This window comes from Dama dama, chromosome 10 (genome assembly GCF_033118175.1).
Source record: "Dama dama isolate Ldn47 chromosome 10, ASM3311817v1, whole genome shotgun sequence".
NCBI classification, from domain to species: Eukaryota; Metazoa; Chordata; class Mammalia; order Artiodactyla; family Cervidae; genus Dama; species Dama dama.
The window spans coordinates 22506595-22530126 of NC_083690.1; the positions used below are offsets into that span (position 1 = coordinate 22506595).

Sequence of the window (23532 nt, forward strand, 5' to 3'; positions counted from 1 at the left end):
ACGTAGGCAGCAATGGGGGTGATGTGCCCATAAACCAAGGAAAATAAGGAAAGCTGATAGCCACCAGAACTTGGAGGAGGCAAGGAAAGATTCTTTTCTAAAACCTCCAGAGGGAGTAGGACCTGCAGACACCTTGATTTCAGTCTTCTGGACTTCAGAATTGTGAAAGAATAAGTTTCTGTTTTTTTAGGCACTTCGTTTTGCAGTAATTTGTTATGGCAGCCACAGGAAACTAAACAGCAAGTTTAAGATGTGGACTTGAAAGCTCCTGGATTTCATTCCCAGCCAGAGCAATCTGCTTTCTTATTGCCTCTGAAATCTTTCAAGTGGCCAGCATTCATTCTTTTACAAGCAGAGTGGACCACATGACCTAGAGGGCCCATGCCCATTATAAAGCGAGCCACTGCCCTTTCGCTCCAAGGAACACCATTTCATGTTGTCATCATCCTTTGCTTCATCTACTCAAGTAACTTCAACTGCCTTCTCTGTTTCTACTCTCTCCACCCTCAGTTTTTTTTATGCATAGTATCCAGGGTAATCTTTAAAAAAAAAAAACAACAACAAAAAAAACAACCCCCCCCCCCCACAAACTTCAAATATATCAGGCCAGTTCTCTGCTCTCAATCCTCTAGTGGCTTCCCATTCACTGGAGTGAAGTCCAAATTCCCTACCACACATCTACAAGGCCCTGCTATTTTATGGACCTTGCTTGTACCTGTTCACTCCAGCCACAGAGAACTTGCTACTTCTCCAACATGTTGAGCACACTCCTTCTCCAGGCCTGTTACATTTGCTGTTTTCTCTGCCCTGGAACATTCTCTACCCTCATAGCCCCACGGCTCATCCCCTCGTTTTATTCAGGTTTTTGCTCAGATGTTCTGTTTTCATAAAGGATCTCCCTGGTTGCTGTCACTCTTCATTCTTTTACCATGCTTTATTTTTCTTTACAGGATGAATCCCCATGCCACTTAGTATAGATTTATTAGTTCCTTAGGTTTTTGTCCATCTTCACCTTTGGCTCTATGACAGCAGGGACTTTTGTCTTTTATTTAACAGTGTGCAGAATAACACATAAAATATTCAATAAATTCAATCCTGAATGAGTGAACAAATGAATGAGGACGTAGAAGCATGCAGGCTCCATGTAATCATAACTTTTTCCCTAGAGAAGTCAGAATCTGGATATATAGGTGAAGTTCTACCAATGTGAACCAAAAAGTATATGTTCACTGGGATGGCTAAAAGAATGTATCCAAGGCCACCTGTTTGAGACCCCTGCCCTATAGGATCCGGGCCCACTGGGAACTGTGTTCCCCATCTTCAGATAGTGCAGCCCCTCCAAGATTTGAGTGGTTCTTCAGGATCTACCAACTTTTGCCTCTTTAGGCCCAGGCCCCATGAGGTCCTGTTTGTTGTTATAGACCAAAATCATCCAGAACTCTTCATTCAAAAGGCAGGATGTGGGCTGCAAGCTTCCAGCTCATCAGTTCAAAGAAAACCTACTTCAGCAGCAATGTCTCCTGGGATGTTTTTGCAAGCCTCCCTGGAAGATGCTGGGGCCTCTTAAAGGACTAATAATAGACAGACACGTCCAGTTTCCCAAACATGTTAAACTTAAAAGTGAAGGCTATTTTTTCCTTGTTACCTTTGAATTAGTACGTAGGGAAAGGACATTCCATTATGACAATCATTGCTCTCCACATGCCACTTAATAACGATTTAAGACTCAGCAGCTTCCAGGCAAAATCATTCTAGGAGGACCCGAGCTTCATTAGGCAGAAGTTCAGCGTAACTGGTTCAACTCCATCCTGCCCTCCTTCAGCCCTTTGTCACCAGTACGCTTTGTACTTCAGCAGGTTTAACCACCACTCAACAACAATGTGACTTGGGTGTCGCTCTTAATCACTCTGAGCCTTGCTGTCTTTATCCATCATGAAAGTTCCTAAACCGACACGGGGTTACCGAGAGGGCTGTGTAAGACAGTGCAAGTATCTGTGACACTCACCTAGCACTTGATGTTTATTATTATTGAACACTTACTGGACACGGGTGGGGGTAAAGGGGTAATGTCCTTTAAGTTTTCATTCATTCACTTGTTCACACAATTACTCATTCAACCAATATTTATTGAGCTCTGAGGAGGTGTCAGGCACAGAGCTTGGTGCAAGGTGACATAATGGTGAGCAGAGCTTGCTCTCAGAGCCTAGGTCTAGTGCAAGAGTTCACAGTCTAATGCACTGTGTTCCCAGAGTGTGGAGCGTGGTGGGTAAGTGTTCAAAGGCAGTGCATGGATGCTGTTGTTTAGTCACTAAGTTGTGTCAGACTCTTTGCGATCCTGTGGCCTGTAACCCACCTGTCTCCTCTGTCCATGGGACTTCCCAGGCCGTTTGCTTCTTGGATGGGGCACTAAATCACACTGCATTACTCGTGTAGATAATTATCACTCTTCGCTTGCCTTTCTATCTTTCAGATTCCATCCAGGGGAGAGTCCCAGTCAGATGTTAGTGTGTCTTTGACATCTCTCTAACATTTGGTAATCTCCCTTAAACAAAAGAAAGCCTCAGGCGTAGGTGTTTTGGGCAAGTGGCAGCATCTGGAGAGATTTTCATAGTATGTATACCTCTTGCTATTCAAACTCAGAAACTAGATAAACATTTTTTCCCTAGATGGGGCACAAATATGACCAGCATTTGTGAAGATGGGTCAGGAGTGAAAGTTGGGGAAACACTGGCCTCTTAAATTGCTTCCAACCCCCTCCCCACCTATAAACATTTTTTTCTTGGTGTATAGTTGATTTACAATGTCGTATTATTTCAGGTGTACAATAAAGTGAATCAGGTTTACATATATACATATCCACATCAGGTATATATGTACATATCCATATACATATCCACTCTTTTTTTTTTTTTTTTTCTTTTTTAAGATTCTTTTCTCCTATAGGACTTCCTTGGTGGCTCAGTGGTAAAGAATCCACCTGCAATGCAGACGGTTTGGGTTCGATCCCTGGTTCCGGAAGATCCCCTGGAGGAGGAAATGGCAACCCACTCCAGCATTCTTGTCTGGGAAATCCCATGGACAGAGGAGCCTGGCAGGCTACAGTCCATGGGGTTGTAAAGAGTCAGACACGACTGAGACTAAACAACAATAGTCCATTACAGAGTACTGAGTAGATCTCCCTGTGCTACACTGTACGTCCTTATTAGTTATCTATTTTACATACAGTAGTTATATATGTCAAGCCCAAGCTCCCAATTTATTCCTCCCTCCACCTCCCCACTCCCTTTAATGGCCCCACTTTAAAGTTGACAGAAACTGAGTGTCCTTGTGGAGGGGATGGACAGAAAGTAGGGAGTTTTCTTCTAAACGATCAGGCGAGCAAAGCCAAGAATTGTCTTCGTGGTCGAGTTAGACGTGTATGTATAAAATAATGATTGCTCCTCCCTTCCCTCTGCAGTACGTGTGTGCGTCTGTGTGTGTAAGTGTGTGGAGCCACAGGCCTTTCCGAATGAGTGACAGCGGGAACCCGTCCCTCCAGGAGCCGCGTGCAGAGTGACCAATGGCACAGATAGGCTGTGGATGGGTACCAGTCTCTGCAGAAGCCCTGTTGGAAACCGTCGCACCCACCCCTTCCACTCCCCACCGCTCCCCGGTTTCCTCCACCCCCACCCCACCCCACCCCAGCTCCATCAGTCTTTTTCCGCTCTCGGTTCCCCCGGGCGAACCCAAGGTGCTTATCGCCTTCTTGCAATCCAGGCCGAGGACAGGGTCGGGGGTGCGGGGCGCGGGGGGACCGAGGCTCAGATCTGGCGGTTCCAGACTGCGGTCCCCGGTGCCGCCGCAGCGCTGCGGCTGAGAACGCTTCGCTGGGAGGCCGGCAGCCTCGGGGTGCTAATATGTAAAGCAGCTGGCGGCGCTGGGCGGGGCCTGGAAGCGATGCAAATAAGGGAGGCGGGGTCTGCCCGGGGCTCCGCCCCCCTCCCCCGCAGCTGGGGCCAGCGGTGCCAAGCGCAGCTGGACGAACGGCGGCAGCTGGGCGAGTGACAGCTCCAGCTCCGCGCGCCGCGGCCGCCAGAGCCGGCGCAGAGGAAGCGCCCGCGGCCCCGGGCGCCTAAGCGGCCGCCTCCTCCCGCGCCTCCCGGGCCCGCAACCCGCGGTCCCGCGGCCCCGGGCCGGCACTTCTCGGGCTCCGGCTCCCCGCGCGCAAGATGGCTGACCCGGCCGTGGGGCCGCCGCCGAGCGAGGGCGAGGAGAGCACCGTGCGCTTCGCCCGCAAAGGCGCCCTCCGGCAGAAGAACGTGCACGAGGTGAAGAACCACAAATTCACCGCCCGCTTCTTCAAGCAGCCCACCTTCTGCAGCCACTGCACCGACTTCATCTGGTGAGAACGCGCCGGCGCAGGGCACCTTCTCGGGGCCCCGAGGGCAGCGCCGCGCGCGCGGGGACCCTTGTCCGCGCCCCCCCCTCCCTCCGCCCTGCGCCTCCGAGGGAGGAGAAGCCCCGCATCCCCGGAGCTCCCCGCTGCGGACCCTGCTGCCCTGGACTCCCCGGTGGACGGTGCTGCGGCTTCCCGCTCCCCTGGGTCCCAGACGGCCGACCGCGGGGTGCCTTCTGCCCTGTCTCCCTCCCAGCCGCCTCGGAGCGCCCTGGGGCCGCGGCGCGGACGGCTGTCCCTTCCCGGGAGGGCAGCGTCTCGAGTGCCCTTTCGCACGGGGTTCCCTGTCCCTCCGCCTCCTTCCGGGCTGGAGGCACCCTCACCCCCTTCCCTCCTTTACGGGGGCAGCGCCCTGAGTGTCCTCTCTCTATCTCCCTGCGGGCACAGGGCATCCTTTCCTCCTCCTCCGTGTCTCCGAGGGCAGCGCCCTGTGTTATCTCTTTACTGCTCCTCCCTGCGGGCCCGGGTTCTCCTTTCCACTCCTCGGTTCCCTGGTGCAGGTCACTGCGGGAACCCTCCGGCCCCCTGTCCCTCTAGGCATGGGGAGTCCTCTCTCCCTCCCTGTCCTCCCGGGAACACCACCGCCGCGGGGGCTCTGCCAGTCTCCCTCCGGATGCGTCTTTTTCTTTTCTCTTTCTCCGAGGGTACGAGGGCATCTCTGTGGGCAGATCTCCTGCCTGCCCTCCGCCCCCACCACGACGGAAACGCTCCCCCGACCCCGCCACCTGGTGGTCGCAACCTCCTCTCTTCTGCCTTTTGAGGGGAGATGGAGGTTACCGCTGAACTCCAACCTCCCCCCTCCCTCTCAAAGGCGGAAGACTCTTGGGCACCCGCCTGCGGCTGGGAGGTTGCACCTGGGCCAGAGGGGCAGGGGGAAGTGGGGTGGCTGCGGGGGAACTAACCGGCGGCTGGGCCCCTCGGGGTGTCTGACATGCCTCTTTCTACATTTGCAGGGGCTTCGGGAAGCAAGGATTCCAGTGCCAAGGTAGGCTGTGGGGTTCTGGCCCATTTGTGCAAAGAGAAGGTAAAAAAAGACTTCCTAGAAGTGACTGAATTAGGCAGAGAGTGAAGGCACCACGCTGTCAGAGTGACCTCGCATACTAGAAATTCATCACAGGAAGGTCTTATTAATACAAGGGGTGCTGTATGTGGGGCAGAGATGCTCCATCCAGGAACGGCTGGTGAGAGGCCCAGCTGGCCAAGGAAGTGTATCCACCCTTTCTCCCTGCCTGCAGCTATCCGAAGAGTGAACCTGTCCTGCCTGCTCAGTTGCTAGATAGGTGCACGCATGCGTGCTAAGTCGCTTCAGTCATATCCAACCCCACCATTGCGACCCCATGGACTGTACCCCACCAGGCTCCTCTGTCCATGGGACTCTCCAGGCAAGAACACTGGAGTGGGTTGCCTCCAGGGGATCTTCCCAACCCAAGGATCGAACCTGCGTTTCTTACCTTTCCTGCATTGGCAGGCGGGTTCTTGACCACTAGTGCCTCCTCGGAAGCCCTTCCTCACCAATTCCTGCTCTCATGCCTTTCCACTTCCCTTGCCCCACGGAGGTCTCTACAGGTGGCCTCTTCCTCTGCAGATGGTGTATCCCCTAGAAAGGCGACTGTCATTGTCCCCTGGGCTTCTGCCCTCTCTGAAGAAGTGGTTCCAGATGGAGTGCTTCTCAGATCCTGGTTTAAATTGCACTTTCTCTCTTCCGGCTAGGTACAGGAAGACTCCAAGTGACTGTTTACCTGGGTCCTTGCATCTGGCCTGAGATCCTTGACCCTAGCCAGGGATGCCCAGCCTAGGGGTGACTCGGCTGTCGCTGGTTGCAGATTCTCTCTCCAGATGCCAAACCACCTGTAGTCTTGTTTAGCCTTTAGGGTGTCAAACATTTTTTAAATTTGATGTCAACATTTTAGAACTGAAGATTTCACAAACGTATCTGACTTTGCAGCTTCAAGTTTGCTGACTGTTGGTCCCACTTTCTTTTTAGAACTACCACTTGGAGCTGAGAGCAGCTGTTTTCATAGGCAGGGTGCACTCACCGTTTTGTCTCAATCGATAGCGACCGGGCCTGCTTCACCCAGTTTTGGCCCCTGTAAGGCATTCGAGTTTCAACCTCTGGTCTGGAAAGTGCCCGTTTTTAGACCAGCTATGGCTGAGTTTGGTGAGAAATGTCACATTTCTGGGGAGTGTCTTAGGAACAAGTTGATTGCCCGGATAAGCTGGGCAGAGATCAGGGGAAGAAAGCATTTGAATATTAAAGAGTCTGAGATGTGACTTAGCACTGACGGTTTAGTTGTAGCACCTCCACCCTCCAGAGAAAGTAAAGTGATCCCTGGTGAGTGTGGGTGGCATTGTCAGTTGTATATAATGCTTGCAGCAAAGCACTGCTTTCTTCTGAGACTTTTATGTCCTCTAACCTGAGATCTGAGCAGAGCCCGCTCAGCTGGTGAGTGTCATAGACCCCCATCCCCATCCTCCTTTACCAGGATTTGGAACCCCAGTTTTACACACTGCATGAGAGGATTTCCCACATCCCTTTAAACGGCAACATTTTGGTCCTGGTGCAAACTGTTGGATTGTTTTCTAGAACGTTAACCCCTCGAGCAGAATGCCAGTGGTGTCTTAGCCCAGGAACACGTGGATCTTTGAGGTTACCTCTCACTTTCATGAACCAGTTTCTGTCTTTGTGTCTTGCTGAGGTCCGGGGTGATTTTTGAACATTTTTATGCGGCTTTTCTATCCCACCTGCTCTGCAGTTATTAACGGTGGGAACATTGCTTGCAACATGTGGGTAATGATACATCTGAAGCGGGAGATCCTTTTATTCAAAGAAGGGAGAGTGGTCAGCATTTTCTGGTGCAGCTAGTAAGGCAGAATGAAAGTTTCTAATGAAATATGGCAGCTTAAGAGATTGCCATGCTTAATTCTTCTAATCGCTTTTCTTTTATCTCCTCTCCAGGCGATGTAGGGTAGGGGGCATGCGCACAGCCTGTCAGGCTATCACTGTGGCTTGGAATTTTGGCCTGAGACTTCGCAGCTATGTTACTTAGCCTCTTTGTACCTAAGACTCCTCATCTATAAAATGGGTCCGGTAACAACAATTAAAAATTGCTAAGTGGCTCAGATTGTTACAGTAAGTAAGATGTTTGGACCAGAGCTCAGCACAGACTGAGCACTCAGAAGTATCAGCTCCTAGGATTGTCTCCAAACTAACCTAGAGGTGGGGCAGCTTTGTGTGAGAGGAGACTGGGCTGCAGGGTTACTTTGCTATGAAACCAGCTGCCATGTGAGAGTCAAAATCCGGCTGTGAACATGTGGTCACCTGTGTTGCTGCTTTGCTCATATATTCCAACTGGGCTGGATGGAAAGGAGCAAGAGAGGAGAAGGGGCAATTTGACAGCCCTTGAAATTGAGTTGTTTAGGACTTCATGCTTAGGGATATTCAGGAAGGGGAAAGATTATCCTCTTAACCTGGGGCTTCCTTGGTGGCTCAGTCAAGAATCTGCCTGCAAGGCAGGAAACCTGTGTTCGATTCCTGGATCAGGAAGATCCCCTGAAGAAGGGAATGGCAACCCACTCCATTATTCTTGCCTGGAGATTTTCAAGGACAGAGGAGCCTGGTGGGCTACAGTCCATGGGGTCGCAAAGAGTTAGACATGGCTGAGCAACTAACACTTACTTCTTACTTAAGAATGTTCTCAGATATGCTCAGAATTACCTGGGACTATATTTGGAACCTCAGAGCTATTCCTTATCCTAGCATTTTCAGCACCGGGTATTTCCTCAGGGTGAATCTAATTAAAATGGGATCAGCATTGCATAGAAAATGCCTAAGGTTTTATTCTCTCACAAAAGTCAGAAGTCCAAAGGCCAGGGTCCTATGTTCTTTTCAGTTTTCCACTCTACAATCCCAGAAGTGAAAATTATCTCATGGTTCAAGAAGGATGCTGGACTATCCAGTTGTCACATCCTTGTTTCAGTCAATGGTAGGAGGAATGGTAAAGCAAGGTGAAGAACACATATTCACTGTCCTGGAGGTTATCTCTTATACTTCTGCCTAAATGCTATTAGCTAGAACTTAATCGAATACCCACACCCTGCTGCAAAGGAGTGTGTGGGAAATGCCATGTTAATTTCAGGTAGCCCTGTTCCCAGCTAAAAGCTAGGGTGGGGGATTTTCCATCTTAAAAATAGAAGGGACTGGGGATCCAGCCTCTGCCATTCTTGGGTAGGAGGTGTGTAGGATGATCATAAGGCAAGGAAACCACTGAGCCCCAGGCTCCATGGTGCTGCCGTGGAAATTGGGGATGCTAGGACGGAAAGTCCATAAACCATGGGAAATTGTAAATTTCTGTGTGCTCAGGGAGCTGAAGAATAGATTTTCTTGCTTTTGTACAAAAATCTAGATTGACTGCCACATAATTTCTCCCGTTTTTTTCCCACTCTCTGTATTTTCTATAAAACCATTCTCGGTGAGGTAGTTTAAGAATGTCTCTGGTGACAGGGGACTGGAGCTGAGAATCTCTATTATGAAACTGCCTAAATTCTGAATAAGAAATAGGACCCCTCAGATAAGCAAGGCAGACTTGTCTCTGTAGCATTCTTTAGAGGAGCTGCAGGCCTGCATTTGTGCCTTCGTTGTAATTAAGACAAGGCTTTGGGTGGAATTCGACTCTTACCCGAAGAAGTTTTTGCAGTTTGGCAGAGAAGGAAAAAAAAATTTTTTTAAAGGAAGTGACTTCATTAGTAGGGAGACAATAAAATACAGAGATTTAGAGTTCCTAGAATGTGGTTGGAGTCGGAAAGAACTGGGTTTGAATCAATGCTCTGCCACCTACAACTGTGTGAAATCAGGCAAGTCTTCCATATGTCGTGGCCTCAGTTTGCTCAGTTGTGAAATGGGTTGATAGTACCTACCTTATTGGGTTATGGTGAAAAGTAATGAGCTGGTACAAGAGAAATATCCACTGTCGATAATTCTAAGTTAGATGATAATTATTACTTCTCTAACTGTAGGGAACTGTGTCAAAAGGGGACAGAGTTAATTTGGGAACTCATTAAATGACTATGTGACTTTCATATATTTAGGTGGGTTTTCTTCTTAGGTATGTTTTTTTGTAGACTTCAGGTGACACCAGTGGGGCCTCAGACAGCCAGCTTGCTTAGATTATATTTTCTCACCCTTCTTGTGAGAAAAATCTAAACTTGCCATGGACTTGCTAGAAAAACCCCAGTGCGCTCATTTTCTGACTATGAAAACCTAGCTTTGATGATTATAATGAATCAACCAGCTGTTGCCTTTCCTGCATAGATTAGAAAACATGTTTTTAAGCCTTTTTTAATTTTTATTTTTTATTGAAATACAGATGATTTACAATGTTGTGCAAATCTCTACTGTACAACAAAGTGACTCAGTTACACACATATAGACCTTCTTTTTTTAATATTCTTTTCCATTATAGTTTATCACAGGATATTGAATATAGTTCCCTTTGCTTTTTTAAAACCTTATAATAGACATTATTCTTAAAAATCCCCCACGTATTGCATGAATCCAGTCATTGTTGGTTTCATCAACATCGACTTTATAGGATTCAAGTTTATTTTAGTCTGTAATTAGCACATAGAAATTAGAATGTGTACTTTTTAAAAACAACAAAGATGAATCAAAAGTTCATTTTATTTTTGGCATATTTTTCCCAAGGAACTTCTGATATCCTGAATTTCACATTGAACTTTCTCAGTAAAATCATTAATAGGGCCCCCCTTTTTTTGGCCATGCCACGCAGCATGTGGGATCCTTAGGTCCCCGACCAGGGATCGACATGCACCCCCTGTGTTGGAAGCGTGGAGTTTTAACCACTGGGCCACCAGGGAAGTACCAAGAGGGCATTTTTTTTTGTGTGTGCAGTCACATGTCAGGCTATAGGTTACTGGAGCCTCTATTATTCCCACTGCTCTCCCGTCCCAGAAGTAGATCCCAGAGGCCTGTGAGTGAGACTCCTCTTATCTCTTGGCTTCTTCTGAATGTGTTCTAGGGCTCCCAGGTGGATAAAAGGCACAGGCTTTTCGAATTTGTGTTTGTTGGTTTGACTTTTTATTTTTTCCCACCTGAAGTGGCATTTGGGGCTCAAAGTCCCAAATGAAGTAAAAAATTTTAAGGGTAGATTAACGCTGGATCTGCACAAGAAGAAAGGTTGATTTGTTGAAAAGGCAGCGGCCAATTCATTCTGATCTGTAGAGCACTCAGGGAGAGCTTGAAGCTTGGTCACTGGGCAACAGAATGCCTTTCTAAGTAAATATGGAAAATGTGACCTTTGAAAATCACATTGATATGATATACCGGTTATTAGAAACTCATTAAAAAATATATTATTTCTGAGTACCAGTGACACTCCAAGTACTGCCCGGAAGCAGATGTAGCATGCTTATGGTGTATTTGGGTCAGTAAAGAAAAAGATTCGGAGAACTTAACCGGTCAAAGGTTTGAAAGTAATTTGTACATGTTCTTGCTGTTGGGGTCTCTTTCCTCTGCCTATGTATCTCTCTCCCTATCTTTTTGTTTCTGTCTCTATCTCTCTCTACACATGCACACAGGTACACACACAAGTGCATACACACATAAATAGGCCAGTATGTCACCATTTTGATAACATGCATCTCCTTTGGATGCCCTTCAGCTACAGGTAGTTAAATTATTAAGTATAATTTTTAATCCTCTGGTCTTTTGTCTTTGCAGTCCAGTTAATTCCTGGATTGGAGAGGGGAACCAGCTGAGAATTTCATTATCTGTGGCTGATGTTTTCAAAAGCTTGGTCCCTTATCATTCTTGGCATTTGATCTAATCTCAAGGATTCTTTGGCTTCACTCATCCCGTGTCTCCATTGAAATTGTATAATGCTTTGCAGAAAGTTCTGTTGGCTAGAGCTGCCTTAGACCCTAGCAGTAGGTTTCAAAATAATCCTAATGTGAGCAGACCCTGGGAGAGGGGGATGGACAGGGAAGCCTGGCGTGCTGCAGTCCCTGGGGTCACAAAGAGTCAGACATGTCTGAGCGAGTGGACAGCAAATGTGAGCGTCTTTAACTTAACTTTGTCAACTCTTAACTCTTCTTTATATGAAATACCAAATTTAAGATTAAATTTAAAAGAAAAGAGGACATAAAAACTGACAAAAGATAAGAAAATGGATAAAATTAGAAAAGAGGCAGGTGAGAAGGGGATTTGGTGATGAGGTGGGAAGGAGGCCCTGCTTACCACTTGGTCCAGCACTTGCTTATATTCTGAAGACACATACCAGAAACAGATGAGGCCTCACTGGTCCCCATAGGAGTGGATCCAGAGAGACCCCAGGGAAATAGCAACCTTGTGTCCTTCTCATCTTTCTTTTAGACATTTATCTTTATGGGGGAGGGGTGTTTAAAACACACATGGTTAAAAATAAAGTAGTACAAAAGTAAAAAAAAGACTTGTGTGATAGACTGTTGACCTTTTTATAGCATATACAAAATCCAGAGCGTTTACATGTGGCATTTGGAGGTGTGACAAATGCTTGGAAATCTGGTGGGAAATTTGTCTATTTACCACATCCATCCATCCATCCTTCCTTCCTTCCAAAAAGTATTCACTCATTAAACTCCCTGTGTCAGGAATTGTGTTAGGAGCACAATGGTGAATGAGATTGAGAAGGTTCTTATTGTCATGAGGCTTCCAGTGTAATGGGAGAGATAAGACATTCTATTGATACAAATCATTGCAGCAATATTTAATTTCACTCTTGTTAGAAAAACATATCATATATTAATGCAAATATGTGGAGTCTAGAAAAATGGTAAAGATGAACCTATTTCCAGGGCAGGAATAGAGATACAGATTAAAGAACAGACATGTGGACAAAGGGGAGGGGAAAGGGGAGGGTGGGATGGATTGGGAGATTGACTGACATATATACACTACTTTGCATAAAACAGCTTGCATAAAATAGCTAGTGGGAACCTGCTGTAAACCACAGCTCAGCACGGAGCTCTGTGAAGACCTAGAGGGGTGAGATGGGGGTGGGTGGGAGGGAGGTCCAGAGAGGGGGATATATGTATGTGTATAACTGATTCCACACTGTGTCCACACTTCATTGTAGAGCAGAAACTAATGCAACGTTAAAGCAATTATACTCCAATAAAAAAATTCTCCCTTGTTAAGGACTTTGAAGGAAATGTTCAGTGTGCTGTGGGGGCATGTAGGGGATGCTAACCTATGGAACAGTTGGGGTGGAATCAGGGAATTCTTTGGTCAGGGAATTAAACATCAAACAGCTTCTCATTCTTAGAGGTAATCTGAGAAAGTCTGAGTTGTCAAGGAACGGGAGCTAAAAAAAATCTGTATTGTGAAGCTGCTCGTATCCTAGATAAAGATACACGGGAGGTCTTATCTCTGTGACATTCTGTGGAGAAGCCCTGAATCTATTTGTGCCTTGGTTGCAAGTACGATGAATATTTAGTCGAATTAGACAATTACGTAAAGATGGCTTCTCTCTCAGTTTGACAGACAGAGAACATTGTCTCCTCTTAACTCAGGTGATGAGCTGACTTCCGTTTTGTTCAGGGATTGCCGTTTGAGGTTGTTCTAAAGGAGAAAAATCACCATTTCAGAGATGGAGGGGCAAGTCTGAGGCAGCAGGCTGAGAATAGAGATAGAGCAATTATACGTGTGTGTGTGTATGTGTACACACAGATTCTTTTCCATTAGTTCATTACAAGATATTGAAGTGTACAACTGAGTCACTCTGCTATACACCGGAAATTAACTGAACATTGTAAATCAACTATATTTCAATCAAAGAGAGAGAGAAAGCAAGCAAAATCTATCAGTGAAAGGCATTTGTGAGCTAAAAGCCAGTTTTCAGGGGCACATGATTACTTGCATTTTCTGCTGAATACCTTCCTCACCCAGGGTCCATGACTGATTTCCTATTACTGGTCCATTGGCTTGGGCAGTGTGTTTTCTCTCGTTGGGAAGATAATTTTTAAGTAGCTTCACAATAAGCCGCATTGACTCACATGTAGAGGAAGATCCTTTGTCAGTTCTCTTTCCATCTTTCTGATTTCTTCAGGAAGAAAGTCTCAGTCTCTCTCATACAAATCTGAGTCCTTTGTAAGTGTTTTTTTTTTTTTTTTTTTAATAAAGGGACTACAGGGAATTATAGAAACATACAGGTGTATTAGTTTCTACCTGTAATCCACTTTTAACTAATGTTGAGCCTCACGCTGTTCTACCTCTGGGCCTCATTTCTTCCTGGCTCTTCCTCCTTGTGAGTCAGGAAGGGGGGGTTTCAGTGTCTTCCCAGAAACGTCTGGTGTTGGAAGGAAGCTGTGTTGCAGAGAATTGAAAGGCACAGCAGTTCAGACTCTGACAGTGTCTGGAAGAGATGATAACCTTTGTGCAGGATGATGGCCTTTCTTAATGTTACAGTTGTTATCGTTGCTGTTGTTGCTACCTTTTCTTTTTTACTTTCTTTTTTTATTTTTTAAATTAGGGTATAGTGGCTTTGTGGGGCTTCCCAGGTAGCACTCGTGGTAAGGAACCCACCTGCCAATGCAGGAGACGTAAGAGATGCGGATTCAGTCCCTGAGTTGGGGAGATCCCCTGGAGGAGGAAATGGCAACCCACTCCGATGTTCTTGCATGGAGCATCCCATGGATAGAGGGGCCTGGCGGGCTACGGTTGGTATGATTGGCAAGAGTCGGACAACTACTGAAGCGACTTAGTGTGCATACATAGTTGCTTTGTAGTGTCGTGTTGGTTTCCGCTGTAAACTGAATCAGCTACATATGTATATATATACGTGTGTGTATATATATTTATGTGTGTGTGTATCCTCTCCCTCTTAGACCTCCCTCCCACCCTCTTCCCCATCCCACCCCTCTAGGTCATCCCCTGTGCTATACTGCAGGTTCCCCCAGCTGTCTGTTTCACACATGGGGTGTATATATGTCAGTCCTAGTAATTGTCCTTTGCTTGCTTGTTTGTGTCTTCTGGATGTCTCTTTCCCCCGCAGCCTACACGCAAAAATTTGCCCTACTGGGTCAGAAGGGGAATTCAGATCCAGACTAGGAGGGTTCTGATCCTCCTTATCGAGTCTTGGCCTTCACTTAGCAAACAGAAATTAACTTTGCTCAACAGTAACAATGCTCCTGGGGGAAATTCTAGACTCTTCTTTCACCTTGCCATTGCCCAGCTAACCAAACTTTGGGTCTCTAGATAGTCAGTAAAAAGTGGACTTGCTAGTGAAGGCTCAGAAATCAAACAGACATGATTTCCTATCCTGGCTTTGTCTTTCCATGGTCTTGTGACCCTGGGCTGGTGAAATATGATCCTGCCTTTATACATCTATCCTGATAGCTCAGTTGGTAAAGAATCCACCTGCAATGCAGGAGACTCTAGTTCAATTCTTGGATTGGGAAGATCTGCTGGAGAAGGCTACCCACTCCAGCATTCTTGTGGTTCAGCTGGTAAAGAATCCACCTGCAATGTGGGAGACCTGGGTTTGATCCCTGGATTGGGAAGATGCCCTGGAGAAGGGAAAGGCTACTCACTCCAGAATTCTGGCCTGGAGAATTCCATGGACTGTATAGTCCATGGGGTCGCCAAGAGTTGGAAAAGACTGACTTTCACTTTCCCTTTCACATCTGTCTATCCATCTACCCATTTACCCACCAATCTATTCCTCTATCCACCCAGCTTGTTTTTCCGTTCCATCATCCATCCATCTATCCATCCAGCCATTTCCCCATCCATCTGACCATCTGTCCATCTATCCAGTCATTCAGTAAATATTTATTGAGTGCCTACAATGAATTGGGTACTGTCCTAAGAACTAAAACTAGAGCAGTAAAGAAGCCAAAGCCCTTGCCCTCAGGGACATGTATTAGAAGAACAGCAATTAAGTAACTTAGAAGAAATATATTGTATAACATCAGGTTGCCATTTGGGCTTTGGAAAGAAATAAGACACTTCGCTTGCCCTTGAAAATCTCCCAGGTCTTCGGAGGGGAGAGGAGAACAGCAGGACCAGTTGCTTCCGGTACATAAATGAGAAGTGTTACACCAAGGGTGTGAAAAGGCTTTGAGTGACATCCTTACTCCTGGGAGGGGAGGGGAAGATTCCACACTGGAGCTGACATTTGGGAACAGTCTTCCAGCAGGAGTGGGAGTTCCCAGATTGACAGGGGGGTGGGGGCTGGGGCGGGTGTTTCGGGCAGAGGAGAGCAACGGGGAGCCCTGGAAGAGTGAACGGGGCTCCAGTGGGAACAGGAAGTGGGGGGTGTGTGCGTGGGAGAAGCTGGTGGGAGGAAAACGTCATGTGGGGGGCTGGGGGGTGTCTGGACCTTGGGAAGGAGCATAGTGACTAGGAAGTGGCTGTTGTCATTGCTGTGTGGGGGTGAGTGAGATGGCCAAATGTTCAAAAAAGAGAATGAGATGTATTCTGAAACCGTAATTGCTGTGACTCAGTTCCTGAAATTCCAGGCTGGTGGGGTTGGAGGTCAGGTAAGAGAAACTGAAATGACCATTTAGAAGCACTGGTGGTGGTAATGGGGCCAGGGCGGGGTGGGGGGGGGTGTTCCCAGAGCGTGGAGGGGCTGCTGCTATTTTTCACATCCTAAAGAGACATTTGGATTTTCATGTCAGTCATATTGTTGATGATTCTATTTTGGGAGGCGGTTACTGGGTTATTTTTATGGTTCTAACAATAGGGATATCACTCTTCACTGCATCTTTAATCATAGAAGGCCACAGAAATGATGTTGTCTCTAGAAGGAATCCTCCTACTTCTTTTCTCCTTCTCTCCTGCTCTCACGCACCCAGCTCGTGTTTATTGAGCACGTGCTGTGCTGGAGGTGAGGGATTTGTGCTTTGGAGACAGAATGGCGTCAATATAAATCTTGGCTTCTTTTTTTTCTGCCGGGTGGCATGTGCGATCTTAGTTCTCCAACCAGGGATGGAACCCATGCCCCCTGAATTGGAAGCACAGAGACTTAACCACTGGAGCAGCAGGGAAGTTCCTAAATCTTGGCTTCTTATAGTGAGCTTCCCAGGTGGCGCAGTGGTAAAGAATCCGCCTGGCAATGCAGAAGACGCAAGAGATGCAGCTTCGATCCCTGGGGTTGGAAAGATCTCTTGGAGTAGGTAGTGGCAATCCGCTTTTACCTGGAAAATTCCACAGAGAGGGGAGCTGGCGGGCTACAGTCCACGGGGTTGCAGAGTTGGGCACGATGGAGCAAATGAGTACACACATGTGGAACCTTGAACATGTTCCTGAAGCTCTTTGAGCTTTTGGTTTTTTCAGAGGTCAAAGGCTGTCATTAGAACCTAGATTATAGGGCTCGTGACCAGTGTTCCCTGAGCTCCTTGCCTGATACACAGTAAGTACTTGATAAACAGAGTTGTTTCCATTATTTCCGCGGCTGGACTCTGTCTTGTTCTTGGCTGGATTTATCATCTTGTTGGGAGGCAAGATGAATGCTCCCGAGTCAAGGACATGATGCAAGAATGAAGGTGCTTACATGTCATGGTCAGGAGCACTTGGGGAAACTGACAGTGGATTTGAGGGTGGAGCGCTCAGCTGCGGTCAGAGGTGATTTGAACGTGGGTGAGAGCTCAGTGCTTTCCACGCTAGTTTCCTGGCTTTCGATGCTTTCGTTGGGGGGAAACCTCAGAAAGCTGAATTGAAGTCTGTGATTGCCCCACCTGCTGCCTCATTTTGAAAACGTGTTGATGGCACTTCAACTTTAAATAGGTTTCGGACCAGTTTCCCTTTAAAATCTGGGGGTCCCTTTAGGCTATGGGTGGGATGCCTACCCTGCCCTTTGAAGAAGACTCCTGCATCATGTGGGTGAAGGTAGAGGGTGAGGTCTGCAGGACTGTCTCTTGTCTTGACGTGGTGGTGGGGGTGGTGATTCTTATGGAATAGCCCTATTTTGAAGACTTTCCCTCCCTAAAGGTGGGGACCATTCTTTAGAGTTTAGACAATATGGCAAAGGAGAATTTTGATAGTTATCTGGATTTTTTTTTGTGTGCCTGGAAAAATGTATGGTTGGAGGTATTAATAATTCTATCTGGGGCAACATTATTCTTTGGAAAGCAGCATTGGCATATAGGGTGGTGAAGGACCGTTTTCCATTTTGGTTAGACATCCATCTTTTTTGGTGGCTTGCTCTTTGTTGTTTTCAGGGTTAAGTCAGCATCCTTAACATCTGCCGTCTCTGGGCCCTCACAAGCCTCTCTTTGAACCACGCTGCAACTTGCGTTTCACTTTCTAGCTGAAGACTCCAGCTGGTCTTGCTCAGTATGACACAGCTCTGCCCAGCCCAGGGCTTTTGCACCTGCTCTATCTTGAGCCTGAATCGCTCTCCCCTCTCCTCTGACCCCACCACCCTCCTACTCATTGTTCAGAAAGCTGCCACTTCTCCAGAGAAACTTTCCTTGATCTTTCAAATCAGGTTCTCCCCCTGGTACAATCTCATAACCCCTTGTCACTTTCACATTTTCTTTTTTAAGACAAACATATTCATTTATTTATTTAGCTGCATCCGGTTCTAGTTGCATCTTGTGTGATCTCCACCATGGCATCCTAGCTTCTTTCTAGGTGTGATGTGTAGGGGATCAGTAGTTGCCATGTGTGAGCTCAGTTGCCCCACAGCATGTGGAATCTTATTAGTAGTTCCCTGACCAGGGATCGAGCCTGCGTCCCCTGCATTAGAAGATAGATTCTTAACCACCGGACCACCACAGAAGCCCCTCCATGTTCTAATTGTATGTTTATTTGAGTGTTTAGTGTTTGTCTTCCCCACCAGAATGTAAGTTTCCAGAGAGGTGGACTCCATCTCTGTCACTTCCTGCTGTTCCTGGAGTACCCAGGTCCATACCTGGCACATGATGTGTACTCGTAGATACCTTTTAAATAAATGAATGGTTTGGGGAACATAAGTCCGTTGAGGAAGTCATTTGATTTGGGTTTTAGAGCTAGTTTTGCTATAGCTTGATCTGCAGTTTTCCTAAAGAGTCCATCACTTCCTAGTTTACAAGCTCTGATCATTTTTGTTTGAACAACAACAACAACAAAATTGTCCTCATGAAAGCCTGTTGAGGAGTGATTTTCAGAAGTATGTGAATGCTTCACTCTTAACCTCAGGTTTGGCCATGTTTCTTGGTAAAGACAAAGAGTTTCTCCGCTGAAGTCCCTGATCTTAGGACCCTGGTAGGCTAGAGTGACCATAATTTCCTTTAACAATATATAAACTGGAAGCTGCTAAAATGGCCATCAGCAGTCCACAGTGGAATACTGTACAGTATTGAGAGTGAGTAAACTCCAGCTGTATACGACATGGATGACTAGCAAAAAAACGCCAGATGCACAAGAGTATGTTCTGTGGAATTCCCACTTGAAGTTCAGGGCCAGATGAAAGTAATCATCTGTAGTAATCATAGGCAATAGCACTTAGGATGGCGGTTACACACAGGAAGACTGGTGGGGACTAAGAGGGGATATTAGGCTGTGGGTGATATTGTTTCTTGACCTGGGTGCTGGTTACATGGTGGGTTCAGATTATGACCATCCATTGAACTTCCGAATTGTACCCATCTTCTGTTATGATATTACACTTCAACAAAAACATTTAAAAGACATTGAGCTTTGGGAATTCCCTGGTGGTCCAGTGGTTAGGACTCTGCCCTTTCACTGCTGAGGACATGGGTTCAAGCCCTGGTTGGGGAAATAAGATCCCACAAGTCATGTGGTGCAGCCAAAAAAAGCACAGAGCTTTAAGTCACTGAGAATCTGAGAAATGTTAGTGGGGACTTTTTCAGTTTTGCACACAGAAGTGAAATCTGTAGGGGAGACACGCACCTTCTGGAATCAACCATAGCGGGATGGTGCCATTTGCCTTCTTGGGAGGACATCTGCTTTTCATTTCAATGTTGCCCATTGGCTCCAAACTGTAGAACAAGGAAGCCAGGGCATCCTGACAGTTTTCCCACCCAGTAATGCAGCTCTGTTATTACCAGGAGAACTTGAGCTCATAAACTACTTTTCAGGCTTGCATTTGAAACATTCTCTCTTTGCTAAGGTATTAGTCAGAGTTCATGAAAGCTGCTGTAACAGATAAGCCCTGACACCTCTGTGGCTTGACGGGAAGGGATTTATTTCTCACTCATGGCACAGATCCACTGCAGGCGACCCTGGTCAGGCAGCCTCCCCCCCAGGTCACCCAGGCCACTCGCCACTGGGCAGGAAGATGGGGAAAGAGAATACGAGAAAGCACACTCATTTCACAGCCACTTCAGCCTGGAAGGGATGTGTATTGCTTCTGCTCACATTCTCTTGGCCAGAGCTTGGGCACAGGGGTGTGTCAACCTCAGGGGGTCCTGGAATGTGTCGACCAGCTCTCCCAAGCAAATAAAAGCAAATGGGTGCCTGCTGAGAAACAGTGAACCTCCTCTAGCCCCCAGAACCGTGGTTTCCCTTGACTTCCTTGGAGCTGGTGTATTCGATTTTACCTCTAACTTGACTTCTTTAAACCTGAGAAGTGAAATGCTAGACCTCTTTATCTCATCAAACACTGGAGGAGATGTTTGGGGGAGAACACAGTCTGTTTGTGTTGCTAAGGATGAAATAAAGAGACACTTTTTTTTTTTGCTTCTAGCTGGTAGAACAATCTGGTTCTTGTCAGAATTTCCAGTTTTCCAGCCAGTCAGAATTCTTGCTGCTTCTGGTTGCCAGTGGACATTGCAGACACTTTGATTTGAGTCAGAGATGAGCTCACTCAGTTACTTCTTTGGAAAAGTCTTCTGCTCATTTGTCATCTCTCCTATGGAAGAATCCTTTGGTGGTTCTACTTTTGGATATTTGACTGGACACAATTATCTGGTGTTTAACAAACCACCCCAGTCTTTAGTGGCATCACATCACCACCGTTTTATTTAGCTCATGTTTCTGTGGATCAGTAATTTGGGCTGGCCTCAGCTGGGCGGTCCTTCTGGTCTAGGCAAGGATTGGCTGTTGGGGTCTGGGGCCTCAGCAGGCACACCTGAGACGCCCGAGGCCTTTTGTCAGGTGGTCTCACCTTCAGCGGGCTGGCCTGAGCTCGGCCACGTGGTGGTGGGTGCATTCCCAGTGCATGAGAAGGGGTCACAGGGCCTCTTGAAGTCTACACTCAGAACTTACACAGTGGCCCTTCTTCCATATTCTGTTAGTGAAAGCAGATCACAAGCCCACCCAAGCAATAAAGGAAGAAAGAAAAGGGGAAGAGCCTCTTCCTCTTGATGGGAAAAGCCACAGAAACCATGTGGCATTTTGGGGAACCCTACCAAGCCAGTTTCACCGTGGCCCTCATGACTCCTTAGTTCCAGTACGGTGTGCATCTGCCGGACAGAACTTGAATCTGTGGCGGGTCCCAAGTGAGCTTTGCTGTTGTTTAGTCGCTGTGTCCTGTCCGTCTCTGGGACCCCATGGACTGCAGCCTGTGTCTGACTCTTTGGGATCCCGTGGGCTGTAGCCTGCCAGGCTCCTCTCTCCGTGGGATTTCCCAGGCAAGAATACTGGAGTGGGTTGCCATTTCCTTCTCCCAGGGATATTCCCGACCCAGGGATCAAACCTGTGTCTCCTGCATTGGCAGGCGGGCTCTTTACTGCTGAGCCACCAGGAAAGCCCGCTCACCACTTAGACCTCATAAAAGGACTCAAGTCACAGAGAAATGAAAGGGCCAAATGCTTTATGTAAAGCACAGAGCCCAGGGCTGAGTGCATACGAAGCACTGACTACTATCCCCATCACTACCGAGTGCACCACCAAATACTTTCACATTACCACTACCCGGGTCCTGCTGTGGACTTGGCACTACACTAAGTACTTAAGATCCATAACACGGGGCCCCTGCCATCGAGGAGGGAGAGATTTGAGAAGGAGACAGACCTGAGTGAATCCGTGTCACTCCATGTGGCCCGTGTGATCACAGAGCTGCAGTGGAGTGGGATGAGGTCTAGGGCTTGACTTCAGACCCCAGTGCCTCCACTGATCACATGTGAGGGCTTGGGTGCCTTAGTTAACCTCTTGAATCTCTGCTTTCCTCATCTGTGACATGGAGGTAACAACACAGAGCCCGCCTCCCAGGATGCCTCGTGGATTGACTAAGACCTGGAATGCAAAAAACACATGTGATTGCTCTTTCAATGTTAGTTCTGAAAAACACTTCTCAAAAACATCTTTGAAAACTGTCTTAAAGGTACCATTTTTACTTAAACCTCCTCCTGTGACTCTGGCCAGTGTCATTGCTGCTTTGTCTTCAGAGGTGGAGATTTGCCGACAGATGGCTTATAGGAGGAGGAGCTCTTGGGAACAACATCTGTGAGGGAGGCAGGGAAGCAGGGAGGGGAGAAGTTGAACTGCAGTGCAGTTGTTGTAACAGAGGCCGAAGCCAGTCTGGTGGCTGGAGCTGGGATGGTCCTTCAGAATTGGGACAGGGGCATCTGCACCAAATGGGCTGCTCTCGGGGAGCTGGAATTACCTCGGGCAAGGCAGCTTTCTTCTTCTTTTTCAAATTATTTATTTATTTGTGGCTGAGCTGGGCCTTTGTTTCTGCGTGGGCTTTTCTCTAGTTGCAGTGAGTGGGGGCTACTCTCTCATTGCATTCGTGGGCTTCTCTTGTTGCAGAGCACAGGTTTCCGGGGCACCAGCTCAGTAATTGTGGACCTTGGGCTTAGTTGCTCTGTGGCATGTAGGTTCTTCCTGGATCACGGATCGAACCCGTGTCTCCTGCATTGGCAGGTGGATTCTTGACCACCGAGCCACCAGGGGAGCCTAAAGCAGCTTTCTTCAAGGGAGGAGTCCTAGGGAGGACTGTGAACCGTTGGCCTTCTGAGGGAATGAGTGTCCTGACCCTGCAGGTGTGAGGAGGGTCTAGGGGATCCTCTGTGGGGTCCACAGCCTGCTTCCAGGTGTCTCTTAGAGACATTCCAAATCCCGTCTTGTGGGCTTTCATCCTTCGTCCCTTCCCAAAGCTGACTTACTTGCCAAGTAGGTTCATAGGCTGTATCTTCCAGCACTGAAATACCGTTTATAGAGAGCCTTAATCTAAGTAGGCTTAATCCAAGCAGGACATGGGAATGACTTGCCTATGGTCATCTTGCTACCAGGCGGAGACCTGGGTTTACATGTCTCCCCTTACTTTCCTTCTACCATGCTCTCCTGAGTCACAGGGGATTCCAACTTTATTCTAAGCCTGGACTCTGTAACCTTGGTGCCTTGACCTTCACCCTTACACCTTCTTGCAGCTCCACGCTGGGAGTTTTCTTGAATTCCTTTAAATATGTTTCTTAGACTGTGGATCATCGCTTATTAGGGTGTCATGAAATCAATTTACTAGGTCGTGAACACCATGAAAAAAATAAACTTGAAAATATCAGAATGCATAACACTCACAAGTATGGTTTCATAAAACTTTTATTTCTTGTGAACATTTATAGGCATGTATGAACTGGGCCAGATATAAAATGTGTTTCTCACTGTGGGTGACGGTCAACGTGGTTTGAAAGTCATTGTGAGAAATACAGACAAGAAGTCTGGAGGCTCGTGAAACTGACTCTTGAGGTTCATGGACTGTTGAGGCTTTACTTATTTTTAGAGATGATATACGTGCATTGTTGTCAATCCTTTATAATTAGACATTGTGTTCTCATCCCATCATGCTATCCCAAGATTATTCTAATGATCATCTCTGAGCTTTAAACATATCACTGATGAAAGTTACTTTTTCACATAGAATTCTAAGTGTGGGATAGGAGTTTTTCTTTTCTTTTCTTTTCTTTTTTCAAGTGAAATGATTGGTTTTGATGGAACTGCCTGGCCTGACCTATCTCTTGGGTGAAGTGTCCCAGTGCTCATCAAGTGCTGGCAGAGAGCTGTCCCTCTTCCGCAGATGGAGAACTGGTTATCCTGGGGGATAATGTGGGTTGAGGAAGAAGTGTTTTATGAACAGAATCAGCACAGGGGGAGGAAGGAGGAGGTGTTCAGGGGCTTCACAGAGCTGCCGGAAGATGTGGGAAGAGCATGCAGG

General features: G+C 47.1%; 1 protein-coding gene across 3 annotated transcripts in view; it reads left to right on the plus strand.

The window, feature by feature from the left end:
• Positions 1–4070: 4070 nt before the first annotated feature.
• The window catches only part of PRKCB (protein kinase C beta), a 367525-nt gene continuing 348063 nt past the window's right edge, over positions 4071–23532 (plus strand). The window contains exons 1-2 of one of the 3 annotated variants that reach the window (XM_061153030.1): positions 4071–4381; positions 5389–5420. In XM_061153030.1, coding sequence (XP_061009013.1) covers positions 4209–4381; positions 5389–5420 — 205 coding nt within the window. In that variant the 5' untranslated portion in view covers positions 4071–4208. The remainder of the gene's footprint in view (positions 4382–5388; positions 5421–23532) is intronic. The other 2 variants (XM_061153028.1, XM_061153029.1) reach the window with 2 other exon arrangements.